Source organism: Rhamphochromis longiceps, linkage group LG5, assembly GCF_057381845.1.
Source record: "Rhamphochromis longiceps isolate RC_006_pf linkage group LG5, R_longiceps_female_GT1.1, whole genome shotgun sequence".
NCBI classification, from domain to species: domain Eukaryota; kingdom Metazoa; phylum Chordata; class Actinopteri; order Cichliformes; family Cichlidae; genus Rhamphochromis; species Rhamphochromis longiceps.
Genome location: NC_140561.1, coordinates 36,347,672 through 36,369,189, shown reverse-complemented (window position 1 = coordinate 36,369,189; position 21,518 = coordinate 36,347,672). Strand labels below are relative to the sequence as shown.

The 21,518-nt window shown below is 40.4% G+C and overlaps 1 protein-coding gene across 1 annotated transcript in view; it reads left to right on the top strand.

Moving 5' to 3' along the window:
* Positions 1-20,464, top strand: part of LOC146670506 (cadherin-22-like) — a 49,081-nt gene extending 28,617 nt beyond the window's left edge. The window contains exons 3-4 of the mRNA XM_085407776.1: positions 20,235-20,354; positions 20,445-20,464. Of these exons, the coding sequence (XP_085263902.1) occupies positions 20,235-20,354; positions 20,445-20,464 (140 nt within the window). The remainder of the gene's footprint in view (positions 1-20,234; positions 20,355-20,444) is intronic.
* Positions 20,465-21,518: the final 1,054 nt, after the last annotated feature.

The following is a 21,518-nucleotide window of genomic DNA, read 5'->3' as shown; positions in this document are numbered from 1 at the left end:
AGAGGCAGGGGTGCTTCTTGTTTGAGTGACTCCAGGAGTGGTGCAAAATGGAATGGCTCTTTCCTGTTCAAGCCTGATTGGAATTAATTCCTGCTTCCTCAGCATGATCCAAAGCATGGGCATTTCTGCCTACATTGCTCTCTAAAACTGAATGGCGTGTGTATGCATGCGTGTGTGAGTCGGTGAGAGAAAGGAAAGTGAAAGTTAGCAAAAACAGGAGCATGATAAAGAGAAAAGGAATAAACACAATTTCAGAAAATGATGCAAAACCCTGGGGAGCACAGGGGAGCTGTCCTCAAGAAAGAGTGAGATGCAGCCTTAAAAGCCATGCTTGGTTAATAATAGTTTATGTAATCTTAATGATCATAACTCTTCTACCTCTGTCCCTTATTTGACCCTGCCACGTCTCACTTAGATTATATAAGAAATAAATAGACAGTTCATATTCTCATGGTGTGCTACCACTAATGACATAACATTCACCACTAAATCAGGCATTCTCATGGTTCATCCATGTGTCTTTTCTTTTGACCTGTTTGACTGGCACTCACCATTTCCCAGCTCATCACCTTTACTGACATTTCCATGTTTTAACGACAGTAATGTCACTTAGTTTGGACGTATACTTTTATAAATGTAAAAGTATAACATTTGCTATATTGATATATCTTATAATAGTTTCAGTGCTTTTTATTTTGGATAATTCTGTAGAACCCTACTTTCCACTGGATCAACAAATTTACTAATCCGCATTTTAAAATAGTTCCTAACAACATCTTACACCGGTTTGAGTAGAATCTGGTAAAACCTACAGTGTCCAGCTGTTTTAGGAAAATGTTTCTTTATGACACAAACTGGTTTTGTGCTATTTTTATTGCTTTTTGTGGCCTGTTTTTGTTTTGGGAGCAAAAGACAGTGGGGCAGAGCAATATAGAAATTTGAGAAGGTACTAACATTGTGGGATGTACAAAATATTGACTTTTTAGCCTTTCCAGGAAAACAAAAACAAGACCTGTCTTATAAACGCTGAGTTTTTATTTTGTTTGTTAATGTGTCTCAAAATCATTCAGAATTTATAGGTATCCTCTTATTTTGTTGCTGCTCTGTTACTGTTGTTTAATGAATTCCCAGTGGAATTTTGTCGTCATGCCCTATGAGCATGTTCAACATGTGCTGACATCTACTGTAAATTTGATTTGTCTTTTTCTTTGTGGAAAAAAAAAAAACATTGTACATGCACAAAACCTCAGTAGAATCATCACTTTCAAATAATTTGGACACAGCTCTTCTGATATTGCTGTGATGGAAGCAGGTTGCAAGCATTAACCACACCAGTGATATGCTCACTGTGCTGTTTTATGCTCAGCCATATAGCCAAATTGCCTTGGAACACGTGAGGCCATAACAGTAAGAAAGTAATCAGGACTCAACTGCCAGAGGCATATTCATCTTTACCCCTGTCATGTCTCCCGGCACTCGTCTTTGTCATAGTCTTAAAGCCTCTCTATGCTCGCCTCGCCCCTTTTGTTAGGGCATCCTATTTGGTTGCCTATCTGTATCCTTAGTATACTTAGTATACTCAGCATTTTCTTTCTTAAAAATAACCCTTTTTCACCCACTGAGCAGTATTTGTTAAGGAGAACTGCAATAATTAGAAGTACTGAAGCTGATGATGAAGCATGAAGGTCTGAGCTCTACGTTGCCCTGTGGAAAATGTGTGTCTAATGAAATTGCTGTCTTAAATCAGATTTGTTGCGTACGAACGATTGAATGTTGTTCATAGAATCATGCATACGTTTATGATGGAACAGAAAAGGGAGCATGGAAACCTACAGGTGTGCTCCAATTCATGATGATAAACTGTGAAAGATCAATTTGAATCAGCACAACCAGTAAAAGTACTTGAGCTAACTATGCTTCTTGGTTCGTAATTATATTAACTGCCATAATATCGATGCATTTTCTATTTACATGTTTACTGATTCCATTATTTTTGCCACAATAATGGAACAGTACCACACAGCAAGAAGACCCTGGCTGCAACTACAAATCTAGTCTCCGTGTTCGAGTAGTTACATGTTCGAGTAGTTGCTTGTTCGACTAGTCGCATCCCACCTGTCTTGTTTTTTCATGCTGCATGCATTACTAGCAAGTTGAGGACAGTCAAACTTCCATCTGTCTTTTTGTTTTTTGTTTTCTACCTTACAAATGCACAACAATGAGTCGCGTTAAATAATATTAAAATTCTGCATTTCTCAAATCATTTAGCAGTGATTGTTCACCACCATTAACTCTGTCTAACCGCAGAATATGTGGCAGAGTTGGTTTGGGGCTGCATTCATCTGAGCTCAGTTTTGTAGAAAATTTTGCGTACTGTCACACCTACAGTAATCCAGATCTGTAATATTCACAGTGTACATAAAAATAACTTTTTTATTTTTTCTAAGTTCTTTAAGTCCAAAGCAGATAAAGAACTTATTGTATTTTGAAATTAAAACTAAACATTATCGGTCAGTTTGATTAATGGCTTCTCACTTACAAACTTACAGGTCATCATTCTCTTTATAGCTCACCCTCCACTGTATTTTCTGAATCAAAGTGGAGCTATAATAAATGTAAATCAACTGCAATGTTAAAAGCTAATGTTGCCTCACGTCCATTTGCAAGGTAATATTGGATGTACGGGTCTGTCCATTTTAAGTACCTATCCTTCCATTATAAAATTATATGCATTATATCTTTGGCAAAAAGCCCTGCGCCTTCCTAAAAGTACCAGCAACTTTTAGTGAGTGTACTTAAAATAAAATAGTAGGTTAAGATACTAATCAAGAGGTAAATATAACCGTAAATCATTTTGTATTATGATTTGTTGTTTTCTAAAGAATATCATAAAGGTTGAAGAAAAATGTTACAAATATTACAAAAATACCAAAATACATGACACTGATCCTGCTCAAGACTTAAGATGTGAAATCTTGTTGTCTTACTAAAAATGTGAGATTTGAGTTGATTCTTTTTCACAAAACTCTTTGTTGATTCCATTTGACTTGGTTTTTTGAGGACTCTTAGAACATGTTATGGCATAACTATTACATGCTGTAACAATAACATCAATTAAAGTCTTAGATGAGAAAGACGTCCATAATTTTACTGAGTGGTTCCTCAGGGCTAGTTCCAGACACTGGCAGCTCCCTTTTTGATTCTGGAGGAGGCAACCAATGCACTGACTTCAGTAGCCTTGGCTCTTGATACAAAGGATGCTAAGTGACTCTTCATACACTTTGGGAGGCAGAGATGGAGACAGACATCTTGGAAACAGGAATGTGGAGAACATGGAAACAGGGCCCAATAAACACCAGCTGTCTGGTGATGTCACCTTTGATTGGAGGTGAGTACTGTCCATCTAGTTTACAAGTGCTCTTGCCCTTAGCCACCAAAGTGCAGACCTGCAATATACAAACAACTGTTGAAGAGCAGAAAAGAAACTGTCTGTAACTTTCTGCTGAGGCCCCATTCTCATGCCCCGTTGGTTAGGACTTGGTTTTGCAAAAGAAGTTGGTTGGACCTATAGCTGTAGCATCTGGCTAGAAAGACAATCTAGCATGGCTTTAAGGAAAGATCAGAGTTAAACTAGAGCTATTTGTCAAGTTCCTCAGCCTAGCATAATCACGGGAATTGGTTAGAACTAGCTAGCCTGACTGCGTGCAATAATAATAATAATCCACACGCAAATGGCGTTTTTTTGTGAGATTTTGTGAAAACTCCGTTTTTGCGTTTACGTGTGGACGAGGAATACTGAGTTCGTCACGAAACGTCAAGGGTATGTACCTCTTTTCACGTGACGCTGTTGGCCACGTTATTGTTTACATGAGATGAATTTCTACAATGGCGGATATAGACAAAATACTGCTAATCTTACTATCTGCAGGTTTTACACACTTACATATACACACGCAGTCGCACTGTCCCTCCATTTAGAAAGGCAAAAGCATCACGGTGTAATTATTTTACGTGTTATTGTATTTTTCCTGTGTAATAATATTCAACACTGCTATCAATACATTTTTCAAATAGTGTCTCTCTGTACAAAATGGGTTCAGAAACATAAACAACTGTGGGATACTGTTTGTCCGTGATTTGGACAGCCCAACGCGTGCTCCCAATGCAGGGGAAACTAATTCTGTCGCAGAGTCCTACCTTGTCACTTGTGCAGGTGAAGCCAAAGGCAAGATATGCTTCATTATATTTTCTAGTATTTGGCTTGGAATGAAGTTGGTTTGGAAACATATTTGGTGATGCTTCATCTTCTGCTTTGCGTTTGTGTGGGAGCCCCGTCAAAAACCTGTCCATTATGCTAGCAGTGTCCAAGCGCTCTTTATTTTTTCTTTTTTTTAATTCATACCGTGCCACCCCCCCACCCCCCTGTAATGGCTCTGTGCCCCCCACTTTGGGGAACTCTGGCCTAAAGAATATATAGCATTGTAATGTTTGTAATGTTGTTGTCATAGCAATAGTCTTTTGAAAATAATTACCTACTTTTGTAATGATAATATTTTTTTCCATTTTTCATTTATTTTATTTTATTTTATTCTTTATTTGGTGCCAGTTAAATCTATCTATTGTTTTTTTTGTTGATTTTTTTTCTTTTCTTTTGTTTTTTAAATTCTGCATTTTAATTTCAATCCTAGCTAGCGAGACAAAAACATAAGAACTTATTGAGACAGGTGAGAACTACCTCGGAAATGGTGTTATTAATATTGCAAAACCCACATAGTGAGGTTCAGTGTCAGTCTGGAAAGTTAGAAGTGGGAAAATACTTGTGTTGCTTTAGGCATCTTCTGGTAATCGATGTTATAATAGGATTTTGGACTGGGAATTTACCTTTATACATCAAGTTTAATATGATGCTTATGAAGGTGGTTTACATATGATGGTGTGATCGGCTAATGTTTGTGTTTTGTGAAGCCTCATCATCAATAGCCGGACTGGATCCATCTCTTTTTTCTTTGCATTCCCCAGCCATTGAGAGTGTTTAAATATTTATGTACATAGCTTTGAGCTAAGACTGAAAAGTTTTACAGACATGGAGGCTTAAGTAGTGTTAAACTAATATGGTGCAACTCTTTGACAATACTACATAGCTGTATAGTTTTGTATCTTCTACACTTATGCAGTTGATAGATTGAGCTTTTAGATCTAGTACATATACTGTGGAGACATTATTAGCTGTGGCACCCCAAGCTAATACTTATGCTTCACACGCCCAGCTAATATTGAAGTAATAAAGACAGGCCTTTTCCAATTTGAAATCAGTATTACATCGTGTTTCAACATGCATACTAAGACATCCTTTTCTTTCTGTCTTTATGTGAACTGACTAACAAAGAAGCACCGTTTGTATGGGGCGAAACCATTTACTCACTGAGATAGTCATCTTTCCCTTCCACACAAAGGTCAGTTGGAAACGTGGCGAGGAGGGTCAGATCTTAGTAGTGAAATCACTACAGGGTGAAAAGTTACCACAGAGCTAATCCTGTGATTGATGTGGTTCCATTAGAGAGGAACTCAGTATCTCTGAGTGGCATAGATGTGGCACAACATGACATCATCGTTGTAGCTTCTAACCTTCTAGCCCTGACTGACATGTTGCAGTGTCAAAAGAACAACATGCAGGCAAATAACAGTCTAATAGCAGAGATAGTGACCACTGCCCTCATCTTTTCCTCTAATTACCCAAACTGATGCAGTGCCAAATACAAACAACCGTAGCCTCAGTTTAAATTAGCATATCAATTGGTTAACCCCCAATTGATCGTATCTTTTAAAGATAAAATATAAAGGAAGGGCCTTTATATGGACAAATGGACAAACTACAAACTCCATTAGCCAACATAGATTTTCTTTAAGACACTGCTATGCAGTTTAAACTGACATCATCTGAGGCTTTGGTAAATATTTCGACACTTCACAGTATGTTGTCTGTGTAATTATTAAAGGCCTTTGCATTTTATGTTTATATCTTTTTGATATAACAGTTGCTGTTGTTGGAATATTTTATTCTTGTGACTTGTTTTTACTTTAAAAGAAGCTGTTTTGATTTCAAGTATGAAAACATGCAAAGGTAGAGGATATTATCACTGTTACATGGTAAAGAATATGCTGTGATATATCTCTGTGTGTGACACTGTGTGTTTAATAGATGCCTGAATTTAGATATAGAAACTGACACTGATTTAAAGTCAGAAGTAGAGAAAGAAGAAAAAGCATTTTGAGATGTACTTTTTGGGCCCTTTCTTGAAGCTGTCTACCTCAACTTCAAAAAATAGATCACTTATTCTAGACTGTAGCCTACACAATGAACAGAGCGACTGACATTTAAAGAGTATTTGTAGTGGATAAAGGAAAGAATAGCACTGGAGATAATAAAACAGTAAAACTGAAAAAACTTGTTAATAAAGTTCTATATTTCGGTTGACATACATTTTTAAACTCTTCTGTGACACTGAGTGTTGTTTTAGTAAAATGATTTATAAAGACTATGGTATAATATAAAAAAGTGATGAAGCAACAAAATGACGCAACAAAATAAAGCAAGTAGGAGTATCTCTGTGAGGAAGACAACAGCTTCTGCCTCTCGTCTTTCTTTCTTTTTCTTTCTCTTCTTCATCTTTTGACCTTAGTCTCTCTGTTTCAATTTAATACCAGCAAAGTGGGTGTTAGAGATACATTTCCCCATCCTTTTGCTCCCTTTGTATGTAATGTAAGTACACAAGAGGATTAGAGTAATAATCACCCTAGTGGCTGTGCAGAAGGCTGCAAATTACTGCAGTTACCATTAGGGACTCCCGAGCCTGTCATGCTAACAGTAGATGAGACATTTAGAGCACCAGTTTCACAAGAGCAATGAGATAAGGCAGGAGCAACTTACAATCAATATGGTCTGTCAGCCACCTTTATGTATATGACTCGTAACATCCAACATTATGCGCTTAACCACAGTGTTTGAAACAATTGATTTTGGCTGATCTAATTGTGTGTGTGTGTGTGTGTGTGTGTGTGTGTGTGTGTGTGTGTGTGTGTGTGTGAGTGATTATTTGTATAAAGCAATGCGTAAAGCCAGGAGTGGGGGAGTGGGAGGAGGAGGGCAACAGTGTGTGTTTCAGTATGTTATGAGCAGTGTTGGGTAAGTTACTTTAAATTAGTAACTTAGTTACATTACTAGTTACTTCTATCAAAAGTAACTCAGTTACTTCAAGTTACTCGTTACTTTCAGAGTAACTAGTTACTAGGGAAAGTAACTTTGGTTTTACTCAGAATTCTCTTGTTAATGTGTTGCTTCCGTAACTGGATACCCAGCCAGAGTGCCAGTCTTCTAGCTTGCTTACTTGCCACAAGTGCACTGTGCCACCTACCAATAGAAAGGAAAAAATAATGTGCACATTTCCACGAGAGAAATCCCACGCCTGATTCTATCCTAGCCATTCTATCCTTGCTTTTTACATCCAACACAAAAACTGCAGTCGTGGTGCTTTCGATTGTACTCAGAACTCGGAAATTCTGCCTTCTGAATAGGAAGATGTAGGTAACACCAGACTGCAGATGAGCTGCATACAGGGCTGGACTGGGACAAAAAAATCGTCCCGGGCATTTTGACTAGAGACCGGCCCACCATTATAGGAAAAATCATAAAGCCTTTGAATGAAAACAAACGCTGTTGTGACAGTGATGTACACTGTTCTGATGGTATATATGTATCAATCTATCAATCGTTTGTTGTAAGACTCAGATAATTATTTTTTTAAAAGTGAGACATTTTAAATGAGAATAAGAAAGTATTTCCTTGTGCCCCCCTCTCCCTTTTAATGCCCTACATGCACCCCTGGCAACACTTTGCTAGACCCGCCCCTGCACAGTTACCAGCTGTCAGCTACATAGAAAAAGATCCTGGGGTTATTTGTCTCTCAGAAACAGTTCATAACTTCCCTTCAACTCATTCGTGTCACCTAAAAGGTAAACCTGTTTCTCCATCACCTGTTCAGCTCTGATGATTCAGTAAGGACATCTCCTGGTTTCATCTTCATGTTTCCCTCTCACCACATAACCAAACCGACATCATGACCAGCAGGTTTACAGCTGTGGCTCCAGCAAACAGCTGATACTAGAAAGTAATATTAAATAAATTCTAACAACAGCTGATCAAGCTTAAATGTGCCGCTTTTGTTTAGCGCGACATCCGCTTTTTTCCTCTTTCTGGCGCAAAGTGGGCGATAAACAAACAAGAGAGAAAAGCCGATCAGCTGATCATTGATCAGTTTCATGACTGAAGTAGAAACAGGAGAGGGAGGGGAGAGAATGAGAGAAGAAGAGTCAGCTGTGCAGCAAAGACACAGTAACTCCAGCTTTGTGTCTTTTTCATTGTAGCTGAAGTCCGGGACAAACTGTGTTTCTTTTCACCTAAATACGAAACACGTAATATTTTCTCTGAATACGAGACGATTCCGTTTTTTACAGGACGGTTGGCAACTCTAATAATTAACCTTATGAACGAAATAAAGTTCAACATCAGTAACATAGCACCACCCAGCTGTATAGAAACTCCGTCATGCTAGCTAGCACGCAGTACGAAAAAGTCAGCACAACGGAAATAAACTCCAACTAAACTTGGTTCATATCTGACCCAGATGGACTGCAGGTTATAACTTCTTACCTGAAGTTCAGTTCACCTGACACTCTCGGACCAGCGGCTGCTTCGGGTCTCTCCTCTTGCCTCCCTTTTCCTTCATCCACCTGCTGGCCTCCACCACTTGCTAATGTTATTGAATCTGTGAAAGCTCTGCGATAGCCACCACACGAAGTAACGAATAACGAGCCTATCTAAATCCCAGTAATGAGTAACGCGTTCCCGGTTTTGGCATAATAACTAGTTACCGTGCTCGTTACCACAATAATAACGTAGTTACTGTAACGCGTTACTTAATAACGCGTTAGTCCCAACACTGGTTATGAGGCATCATAGTGTGAAATTGACTAGCGTGTTACTTTTTCATTAGAAATAAAATCAAGCAAAATTACTTGAAAACTGTCTTTAGTTTCCCTAAAGGAACTGACTTTGTGCAAGCAAAGTGTTAATGCCGATACACCTGTCCATCCATTTGCTTAACTAGGATGTACCCCACCACTCAGTTTGGATACAGGAAGTATCCGAATTATCCGTAACTTCAGTTTGATACCTTTGAAGGATTTTTTTTTTCTTTTTCCACTTTTAAAGGGAAGGATAGTCAGCACTGTATTTTTGTATTTTTTTAATGTAAGATCCAAAGTTGCCATTTTGTGTTTGATTGTTTATTTTGGTTTTTTTTAATATTTATTTATTTATTTGTTTAAAATTCAGTACAAAAGCTGGAAACTATTGAGAGGTTAAGATCAAAATGGCTTACAGTTTTGTCCAGGAAACAAATAATTATATGATCCCGTAAAATATGAAAGACAAGTTCAAGGGCTAACAAAGACTAGATTTACAATCTCTGTCATAAGAGATGAAAAATATCCCTAAATCCTTGTTGAGATCTTGAAGAGGATCAATGTAAGCAGGTCATTGGTTTTTATGACATGGCAGATTTTTCTTCCCCTTATACTTCATTCTCTGCCTCACTCTCTCCCCACCTCTCTCCTAGGGCATTTATGTGGATGAGAGAGGAATGAATCACAGTAGAAGTAGTGAAGAAATAACTTTTCATGTGAAAACACCTCAGCTTTTATGGCTTTACTAAATGATCCATAATGCGGGCAGGGAGCACTCAGTCCTGCAGATTAAGGTGGGTAGGAGTGGAAAAGAGGCTCAGTGCTGCAGCCGTTAGACCACTCCGCCGAAGCTCGCACCAGTACAGCACCAGCTGAGATAGGCACAAATCTCTTTTATGAGGCCCCTTCTTAAATAGCTGTCAGTCTGGTGTCTCACACGTGGCTCACTTCGCCAACTTCCCTCACAGTAATTGAACCATCTCTCCCAGAGTGCTGAAATGGTGTGGGAAGCAATTCCGACAGGCTGTGTTGATACCATTAAACCAAACTAATGCATAAATCTAACAATATAGCTATCGTCACCCACCCTCCACTGTATTCTCTGTGCCACAATCCTCCTCGATACTAACACACGGTCGGGGGTTAGTTTTCCTCTGAATATTATTTACATTATATATGATGAATAATTTTCACCGCTAAAGTAATATTTGCAATACAGATTGAATTGAATCTTTTTTTTTTCATCAGAAGTCTTTCAAGGCCTTTTAAATAGAGAGGATGCATTCCTAAAATACTAGTTACAGTAAATATTGTAACAGTTAACTTAATAGACTTAGCTATTAATCCCTCCTACCCTGTAGGGCATTAAGTACTTTAAAAAAGACAACAATAGAATTAGAGATTTATTAACTTTTGAATAAAGATGGGAAATAATGTGTAATAAATGGCTGCCATCCAACTCTAATTGCTTACCCATTCTGCTAGAGGCTTAAATGAATAACAAAGCTATATCCTCATTAGCTGCTCAGCAGTGAAATGTTGTAGCCCTGTCTAATTCTCCATGGTCAGGCAAGTCACAGTGCAAATCATAGTTAAACATTGTTGAATGTGGACATTATTAAAACAGCAACTTTACAATTTGCTAAGCCATAACCAAATTAGTCCTTACAGTTCAGTTCAGCTGAATCAAATTCAGGTTACTTCAGTTATTTTAGCTTATTTTTTAGTTGAATTCTGGTTTATTTATATAGCAGCAAATCACAAAAATAGTGATCTCATCTACAGTACTCAGGAGAAAACCCCAACAATCAAGAGACTCCCTGCGAGGAATAATTTTTCAATGGTCAGAATTTTTCCATAGGAAGAAACCTACTGGGGTTGAGGGAAAAGAGACAAGAAATGAAAAGGACAGAACCCTCGAGACAACACAAAATACAGACTGGGGGAAAGAGAAAGTGAGGGTGTCTCTCTCCCGAATCCAGACTGGGACCTAGTTCCACAGAAGAGAGGCCTGATAGCTGAAGCCTCTGGCTCCAATTCTACTTTTAGAACCTCTAGGAACCACAAGTACACCAATCAGACAGAACGTTATGACCACTGGCAGGAGAAGTGAACAAGACTAATTATCTCTTCATTATGGTACTGTTAGTGGGTGGGATATATTAGGGAGCAAGTGGACATTTTGTCCTCAAAGTTGATGTGGTACAAGCAGGAAAAATAGGCAAGCAATGTGATGGATAGACGACTGGGCCAGAGAATCTTCAAAAATGCAGGTCTTGTGGGGGGACTGCAGGGTCAGTATGTATCAAAAAGTAGTTCAGTGGATGGGCTGCATGTCCGCAGACCAGTTAGGGTGGACATCATGATCCCTGTCTGCTGCTGAAAACACCAACAATGGTCACGTGAGCATCAGAACTGGACCATAAGATGGTAAATGGACAGATTGTTATATATCACTTTTCTACTCTATCTGAGCACTCAAAGTGCTTTACACAACTTCCCTCATTCACCCATTCACACCAGCAGTTTCTTCTATGGTGGAAGAAGGTAGCCTAGTCTAATGAATATTTTTTGTTTATTGACATTACATGCATATCTGGGTCTGTCTGTGTAGCTTATCTGTACAACACCTGGCATCAACATACATTATTGGAAGAAGGCAGGCCCTCAGCAGAGGCACTGTGATACTTTGGGCAATGTTCTGCTAGGAAGCCTGGAGTCCTGCCATCCATGTGGATTTTACTTCGATATGTACTATCTACCTAAGCTTTACAGAACATGTAAACCTTCTCATGGAAACAGTATTCCTTGATGGCTGTGGTCTCTTTCAGCACAATAATGCACTTTGCCACAAAGGAAAAGAGGTTCAGGTTGAGGATTGGTTTGAGGATAACAACAATGAGTTTGAGGTGTTGCCAGCGAAGCTTCACCTGGCAACCTATAGGATTAAAGGATCTGTTGCTAACATCTTGGTACATACCACATACCACAGCATGGGTCAGGGGTCTAGTAGAGTCCATGTCTTGATGGGTCAGGTCTGTTTTGAAAGCAAAAGGGGAACCAATACAATATTAGGCTGCTGGTCATAATTTTATTGCTGACTGGTGTAATCCTGCAGCCTGAGAGAGAAGTGCTCTATTAGCTTAATATGGTACTATGATGTCTTTAAGACATGATGTGGCCTGATTTTTAAGATGGATTTCAAAACATATGATCTCTCATTCTTGTCCCCGTTAGTAGCCTCATTGCAGCCTTTTAGATTGAATGGTGGCCTTTTCAGGAACTTTTAGAACAAGTAAAGTAAGTAAGTAAGTAAACTTTATTTATTAAGCGCTTTTCGCAGACAGGCAATCACAAAGCGCTGTACACAAATATTAAAATATTAAAATAAACAATAAAATCAATAGACATTATATACAATGTAAAAGATCAAATGTAAATAATGTAAAAAAAAATAAAATAAAAAATATTTTTCCCAGTTTAAATAACAACCTGACAATAATAAATTTCAATCATCCAGGTGAGAAGTAATGAATGTGTGAAGTGGTTTTTCAGCATCACTCAGAGGCAGGGGAGGAAAAAAAGTAGCCCTACATATTTATTTAGTGTAGGCACTGAAATCTTGATCAACTCTGTTAGTGCTGTTTTATTTATAATAACACCAGACAGTGATGAGGGTGAAATGGGTAAAAGCCAAATTTTCTATACCATGGTATAAGAATATAGCATAATTTAACAGTGCTAGTTAAATGTTTTGTATTTAAATGCTAAGATGCTATTTAAACTGGGAAAAATACTTCATTTCATTCAACCAGTTGGAATCACCATTAGTAACATTGTATAGAGAGATTAAAAATTTGAGGTAGATTTTTTTGAACACAGCAAAAACAAAAACAATTTTTTGCAAAAAATATATGGACCTGTATATTTTGGCAGTTTATTTAATAATGTCTTTATTGGCAGAAGAAGGCGTTAGACATTGAATATTGTGACCTTTCTCCATTAGACATACTATACTTCTCCCGTTACTGTTATGTGCATTACATTTCATTATTTTAATTGACTCCATACAAGTATATCAACATTCAGATCTGCTTAAGTGTCACCAATGACGACAACATACTGTAGGTAATGACATCCCGCTGAAAACACTGAAGCAAGTCAGAACTTTAACAAGAACTCAAGTGCCAAACTTGCTGCTTCACTTCTCTTTTTAATATAAACACAGTAAAGAAGCATTTGCATTTATATAGTTCTTCCAAACCATCTTTTTTTTTTTTTTTTTTTTTTTTGGCCTGTCCCGTTTGGCTCTTTTGCCATCAGAATTGTTGTCTAAAGGCAAAGAAAGATGCCCAACGGATTTACTTTACCAAACTGACCATCCCAGCCTTGCCGTAATGGTCCATTTGATTCACCTTTTATTGTTTATTTTATTTTCACTTAATGAATACGGGACAGACTTGACTGGGGGAAAGAAGGGGAGAAAGAAAGAGGGAAAGAGAAACAGCTGAGAAGAGGGACGGGGGAGAAGGGCAAAAGACAAAAACCAACAGAACGGGCAGAGAAAAAAAAATGCATATATCAATCACCTGGATCACCTGCTGAGAAAGAAAAAAGAAAGCAAGCAGAAGAGAACAAGAGTAATAGAATAAACAACATCACAATGATATATGGGAATATGACAGTAAATACTAAATGTTAAACATTATTGTGCAGCACATAAGATCAACAGAACACAGTGTGCTTTGAGGTAGGAGCCAAAAAGGGTGTAGTTTGTGGGTGTGATCACCCGTGTGTACACCTGTGAGCATGGACGCGCTTGTTTTTTGTTTTTTTAAAAGGTTCCTTCATGTAATAATCTGCTAGAGGGTGTGGGGGGGCCACAGCCCCGTCCTCCAGGGCGTGAAGCAGGTGTGGAGGAGATCAAAACTCCAGACATCCAGAGGCCCCCAGAACACAAGAGACCAAGGAAGACCAACAGAGGGGCAGCTGCGCCACTGTCCCGGAAAGAGCTGAGGAGAGTCCCAGATGAGGGCTCACTCAGCAGCCGCGGAGCAGAAGCCAGGGGGAGTTGCAGTGACGCGCCCGTGAGCTCCGCCGGCAGCCAGCTGCGCCTGAGTGACCGAGCCCCAGGCCGAGAGGCCGGGGGCACCCCACCTCCGAAGTGGCCCGAGCGAGCCCCAGGCTCCAGGCCCCGATAAGCGGCCGCCAAGGAGTGAGCCGGTGTGTACCTGGACGCCCATCCCCGTACACAAAGAACCACCAACGCACCGATGTCTGAGGGGGTCCGCCACTGGCAGGGGAAGTGGTGGTAGGGGGAGATAGGCCTCCAAACCTTGGAGGGCCTGAGATGTCCCCAGAGAGGTGGCGCCTAACACCCAACCTGACATATAGACACAGACATACAGGCACACACAGATACAAACATCCATTCCCACCCTCATGCTCTCATATGCACTTACTCCACACTCAACCAACGTGGAGACAGACATAAAGAGACGTTGTACACACGATCACACTCCCCAAGCGTACTCTACAAACCGGGTCTAGGTGCCCCCGCCCCTGGAGGGGGGAACTGCACCCAGACCCAGGTGGTGTTTCCCTTTTCCCTGCGGTGGGGGGAGGCAGACCGCCCCGACTCCGCAGCAGCAGGAAGGCTCCACACTCCAGACCGCAGTCGGACGGCCAACTCCTCCTCCTAGTCCTAGCCCCCCTGCTCCAGCAGGTCGCAGAGAACGGGGGTGAGAGAAGACTCCGAACCTCCCTCCACCCGCTCATTGTAATGTTGATGCATGTGTGTTCTAAGGTGCATTTAAAACCCAGGAGGGCTTGGAGCTACCTGCCAGAGAGCAGCAGGTAAGCGCATGGTCCCTCCTGCTAGCCCTCAATGTCTACGTGTATTTAAAATTGAGAGGTGGGCAACGATGCCAGGGGTGGGGTGTACACCCTGATAGTACTTTGGACTCCGTGTATCGTGCCCACCCCCAAGATCCTATATGTATGTGTAATGAGAGTGTGAGTAATGTGAATGTCTAAGTTGTGGGATAAAATTGAGGCAGAGGCAGCCAGAAGGGGACAGGGGGGGGGGGGGGGGGGGGTAGCCTCCTCTGCACCCTGGTGACATACCCCTACTCCAAGGCCCTGCATGTGTGGGTGGTTGTGGTGGAGCGGGTAGAGGGAGGCAGCTGGAGATGGGGAGGGAAGGAAGGGAGGGGCAAGTGACCCCTCCCTGGGGCCAGCTCCCCCGCTGACCCCAGTAGGCACCCCCATACTCCGCGACCCGCCAGGGAAAGGGGGCCCAGGCCCATCCAGACCGGGCCCAGTGCAGCAGCGCCTCCCGGCCCCACAGAGCCCGGGACAGTCCACCCAACCCCACCACAGAGAAAACTGCACCCACCCCACCATCCACTCATCTTCCAGACTACATAAGACAATAAACACCCAGGCTGAGATCTTCCTCCACCTCTCCTGTATCTCCCCCTCCTGCAGAGGGAGCTCCTGAGGAGAGGAAAGCTCCTGCAAGATGTGACAATCTCCCCCACCAGTTGAAGAGCCCCCCAGGTGGCTCGACGCACCGGCGGCACCCTGCTCCAGGGCTGGGCCCCCATGCACCCATCCGCCCACAACCCCGGCAACACACCAACCAGGACCCAAGCCCCCGAGGCCCGGTCCGGGTCCCAGCCCAGAGACGGAGCGCCCCCAGAACCTCACGCCCATCCCGGACCCACCCAGGGGCAGCCAGGCTACCAGGTCAGTAACCCACGTCCGTCAGCACAGACCCTCCCCTAGCCCCGCTGCACGCAGCCGCGAGGAAACAGTCACCGGAGAGCCAACAGAGCCCCTAACCGGACATGACCGCTACCCCGGGTTGAGCCCCCCAAGGAAGATGCCTCCGGGGAACCCCCCGACGCCCTAAGCCTGTCCCTACCCCCACACCAATCACAACAGTGAAGGCGGGACCAAACTATGACCCCCCACCCCCACTAGGTGATGGAGCTGATCAAAGGAGCCCAGAGCAATTGATCTGATGTGGTGGCAGAGGCTTATCAAGACTAATGTAATCTAATAGATAATTTCTATATTGGTTAGAATTAAGATTATTTTTATTTTTCCAGTTCATGAGGACTGTTTTCTTGGCTATGCATAGGGCAGTGAAAACCATATGGGCGATATTCTTTTCTGAAGTGACATTATCTAAGCTGCCCAACAAACACACTAAGGGGGAAGTTGGAATGTTACATTTCAGACACTTCGATAAGTCTTCACATATCTCGCGCCAAAACTTCTGAACTGGTGGACAGAACCAAAGAGCGTGGATATAATTGTCCGGTGAATTGGTTTGGCAGTGTGAGCAGTTGTTGGTAGACGTAAAGCCCATCTTGAACATCCGATGACCTGTATAGTGCACTCTATGTAATATTTTGTATTGAATTAATTGAAGACTGGGATTTCTAATTAGATGAAAGGTTCCAAACCATCTGATGTTGCTGCCAGGCAGTATCCAGAAACAGCTGAGCATCAAACTGATTGTTACCTGGGGAATATTAAGATAAGAGAGTAATCCTATGGACAAAACATGGTTTTGTTGGAGTTTCAGCAGTGGAGCCAACCAGGTAGGAAAAATTAACAAACCCCTGCCTGTTGCCAGTAATGAAAATGCCTAGCCTCTGTGAAGTCTTATGTTTTAATGTGATAAGAATGGTATCTCACTCATCCCCCAACTGGAACAGAGCATATCTTGATCTTTTGAGACTGGTGCTTATTTTGCATATATGGGACAGGTAATAACTGGATGATACAACTCAGAATACGAATTTAAAAATTCATTCAAACCTAGTTGATATGCAGTACACTGAATTCACTGGAAGCTGCAATATATCAGGATTTCACTAATATCCTCACAAGGATGTTGACAGTACCAGAATTCATGATTCTGTGGCATTGCACATATTTGAATGTCCTTGTTCATTCCCATCTTACACCAGTTGTTTCCTAAAATATTTCATAGTGGCTATGCAATAGCTTTGTTTCACTACATTTGCAGAGGAGAGGGTGATGCCTCATATGATAGGTGTAGTTTTGCATGCAAGCTGGCAGGAGTACCATAGGTGACAGTGATAGAATAGTGATCCGAGCCATCTGATTTAATGGCTGGGTGGCTTTAATGGTAATCTGGCCTCTCCCTCCTGCTTCTCCCCTTAGGAGTTCTATTGGATGACAGGAAACAAACAGTGCTCTGACACTTCCCGCTCATTAGCATCATTAGCATACGGTCATTATGTAGCTGGACAGTAGCATGACAGGGCTCTCAGAAAGGCTACAGTGGTGACCTTTAGTGGACAACACCAGCTGTCAGTAATTACCTAAAGCATTCTCCAGAGGGATGGAGACAAAGACTGACTCCTTGTTCATGAGGACCTGTGGTGCCTAGGAATCTCTTTTTATCTTCCATTTGCCTGGAAGTGAATATATTTTTAGACAGAGAAAAAAATGTACTCACATCCTAGAGACAAGTATGCAGCTGTTTCCTAACCTAAAAATTAGGAAGCCTAAAGTTGTGTAGGCTTTAGGTGGAGTTTTAACTAAAATGTGCTACTAAATGTAGAGCTACGTCTGCGTTTGTGCTGCCAGAGGCTTGTTTGTGCACACTGTTGACAAGTATACTACACCCAGTGGAAAATAATGACTTAAACACCATTGCTCCACAAATTCCAAATTTAACATTTCATGTGGAAATGACTTTATTCTTTGTATTCTCTGTCTAAGTGCCTCATAATCATATGTAATTGTTTGTTGTAGATTACTTTAGCTTCTAACAGGCTTTGATGATACAATGTTGATTCTACAGCTTCATGTTCCCTTTCATCTGTGTGTGCAACCTCTGTATGAATAACAACTTTGAGCCTTGGTGTTGTGAAAAGATAATTTGAAACATCAAAAAATTTGTTTGGAAAATTATGGGCATGGAGGTGAAACAGCTAGTGGGTGCTGTAATATCTGAATGCATTAACTCAACTCTTCCAAAAATAATCGCAGACAAGTATGCATGAACACAGACACAGGTGTTTGCAGGTACTCACACACACATGCTTTTAAGTCTCTCACACTGATGAATTGCTGTGCTCACAACCTTAACTACATTAACGGCGGTGCAGTCTGGTGCACTGTCAAATCACAGCAAGAAAGTTCTGGGCTCAAATCCAGCTGGGGCCTTTCGTTGTGGAATTTGCATGTTCCCCCTGTGCCTCCGTGGGCTTCCCTCCACATTCCCTGGCTTCTCAGCACAATCCAATGACGTACACGCTCTAAACTGGCTATAGGTATGAATGTTTAGTTTTTTTGTCTGAGTTAGCCCTTCAAACACTCTATGGCACCTGGCACCCCCAGCACCCTGTTACACCAAATTGGATAGAAGCTCAGGCATTAACAGTTGGGAACACAGTTAAGGTTTCCCATCCATTTTCTTAACTGCTTCAGCATCAGCCACACAGACTGGTTGATAACATCTGGTTGCTAGAGAAAAGTGTGTATTCCCCATCTGGTTGGTGAGTGGTTGCTGGCAGTCACAAAAAGGCTACTTCATTAAAAGCCTGCTTGTGATTTCTTTGATTGCTAGCAAATTCAAATGGTTTCCCATAGTTTGGCATGTCTACAAACACTCACTACCCACTTACTAAGTGGTACTCAAACTTGAAAAAGTGCAATGTAAACCAGCCTCAGATGTCTATAGGCTTTTGTGATTAGGACCCAAGTGGTTAAGAAAATGGTAGGATAACCTTAAATATGTTCCTAACTTTTTCATATCAAGGTCCTTAAAAAATCAAACAAGCTACTATACCCCCAGTGTTACTGGAATTAGAAATAACTCCAGTGTAGAGGTAGTAATTCAGTAGTTAGTTCTAAAAATGTAACAAAACATGGAGCGCAACTTAGGCTTTATTACATCCACGAAATAGTGGCAATAAAATACAATGTTGACTCATCAAAGTGGAATTTTCTTCACATTTCCTCTCAACGTATTACCCTAGGCATCAACATAGAAAAAAAGTCATATTGTGAGAAATGAAGAAGCTGAAACAAGATTGCAAGACTGCAAAAACCAGATACTATGTGTGTGAAGAGCTACAATGAAATTGCTCCACTGCTCTTTCTGTGCGACACATTGTATAATATCATTAAAGTGCAATTTAGACATTAAATTACAGTTGCCTTCTCCCACTTTTAGAGCCCCCAGTATTATTTCAATCAATCAATCAATCAATCAATCAATCAATCAATCAATCAATCAATCAAGGCTGTATTCGCCACGTGCAGGTTGCCCTGCAGTGAAATGGGACACCCCCCCGACCTTACACACACAACACAGACATCACATGGGGATACAGGTCGGAGATCAGTAGCGTTACAGAAAAAACACTGAAATATACACTACAATGGGAAAGTACAAGAGGAAAAAAAAGAGACCTCTACTCATGCTGGGCTCCTGGAAAAAAAAATCATTAAACCCCCAGATTAAAACCAAACAAACAGCTCTGATTACAATATCATCAATATTGTTGTGGTGGTTGCAGTTGTGTGTCCTAAGCTCCACATGACTATTTCATCAATTAGCATGTATATTGGTAGCTCAAATGCAAATAGAAAAAAGCCCTTGAAGGTGTGTAGTTTTCAGAAGAGTTTGCCAGCAGGCACACTCAGGGTATAACATTAATCAAAAGACACCCAAACACACATAAACTAAGCCTACTTACATTGTTATTTTTAATTTTAGAAAATATTTATGTGTTACATTTTGTGGTACTGTTGGCATATTTGAGACCTGAAGACAAAGACGATTATAAGAATACTGACATACCTCTGAATGTATATTCCTAATGATAAATAAAAAATATATTTATTATTCCTCATTCCTTAATGAATGTTTGGTGTTGTCTTTTGAGAGCATAGATTGCTGTCAGATTGCTTTGTCTGTCAGTTCTAAATTTTGTATTTTTTACTGTGGTTCTACAACATACTGGCCAAAATAATAACAAACCCCTTACATTAATTATCATTTCAGTCTGTTAATTTTGTCCTCACAAAGACAGAACAGGCAGCAGTTTCATAAAAAAAACACTGACATCCTTGAGTCAGGCTCAAATTTGCATTTTAGGATTGTAGTATAACCTTAAAAGTTTGATTTCTTTCCTTTAACTGCTTTTTCTTTTCAAAAGGAACGTCTGTCATGAAGGTTACTGCATCTGATGCTGATGACCCAACATATGGCAGCAGTGCCAGAGTGGTGTACAGTGTATTGGATGGAGAAAAGTTTTTCACTGTTGATAAAAACAAAGGTAAGAGGACACATACAACACTCAATTAACCTTAATTTTTCCCTTTCTTTCTATTTTTTCTTTCTCCATTTTCTTTCATCAATATTTTAGGAAATCTGAAGAGACCATAATGGCCAAATCAATTAAAATATGTCAAAACACACACTTGTATGTGTATGTATGTATATATATATATATATATATATATATATATATATATATATATATATATATATATATATATAAGTGTGTGTGTATAGGATATAGATTTAAGTAAGGAGGATCTTACTGGTGTAGAGCCTATAGAAACAGTATGGCCTACCCCACAATCTTTCAGGACTGCAGGAAAAAGCCTGTTGGGAGGGATTTCCTCTCCAGGGAAAAGCACTAAGGTTTTAATGATTCCTTTTTGGTCTCCACCAATTTGATTCGGTCAGCCCAGGCACCTGGATGATAAATGGCTCTGCCTTGGTGGGACTAGTCAGGAGACTAGGTGGTTCATTCCAGCTTCTGCCTCATGACCTCTATTCCACCTACCTCTCTCCCTATCTTGTAGACAAACAGGCTAACCTAATAGGTGTGAGTCAAGAAGGTCAAAATAAAGAGGAGACAAAACAGCTGTGAAATCTACCTCATTAATATCACTCTCACTCACCTTGACAACAAACTCAATAACAAGTCACTGTTTTTTTTCTGTTGCTTTGGCAAAGCTGAAATTGCCTGAAGATGTTTTTTGATTATCCAAGTACTGTCCTTTTAGCTGTTTTAAAATGTTTAAACCATACTATTTAATCTCCCCTTTACAAGCACAGTGGATCATTATATTATAAAAAATAAATATCTAGATTTTCTCACCCATTAAGAATTCTATATCTTTATATGCTATTAAATTTTACCAAGAAGCATCAATAACAACAGTAAACTTGCGATGGTATACATCAGCCAAAACTGCAATATAAATCCCAATAAGTTATGAAAATGATGAAATAAGATTTTCTGCTAACTAAATTGTAACAATACTGAAAAAAAACTGTTTTTACTTAATTATGCATATGGTTCATAACTATCAATTAAGCACAACATGAAGTGAAGTGTAGAGTGCCATTGGGCACTGAGTATGCCTTTGTGCTTCTAGATGTCATTCAAGCTTATATCTGTACTCTCTCAAACGGGGCTTCTTTATTT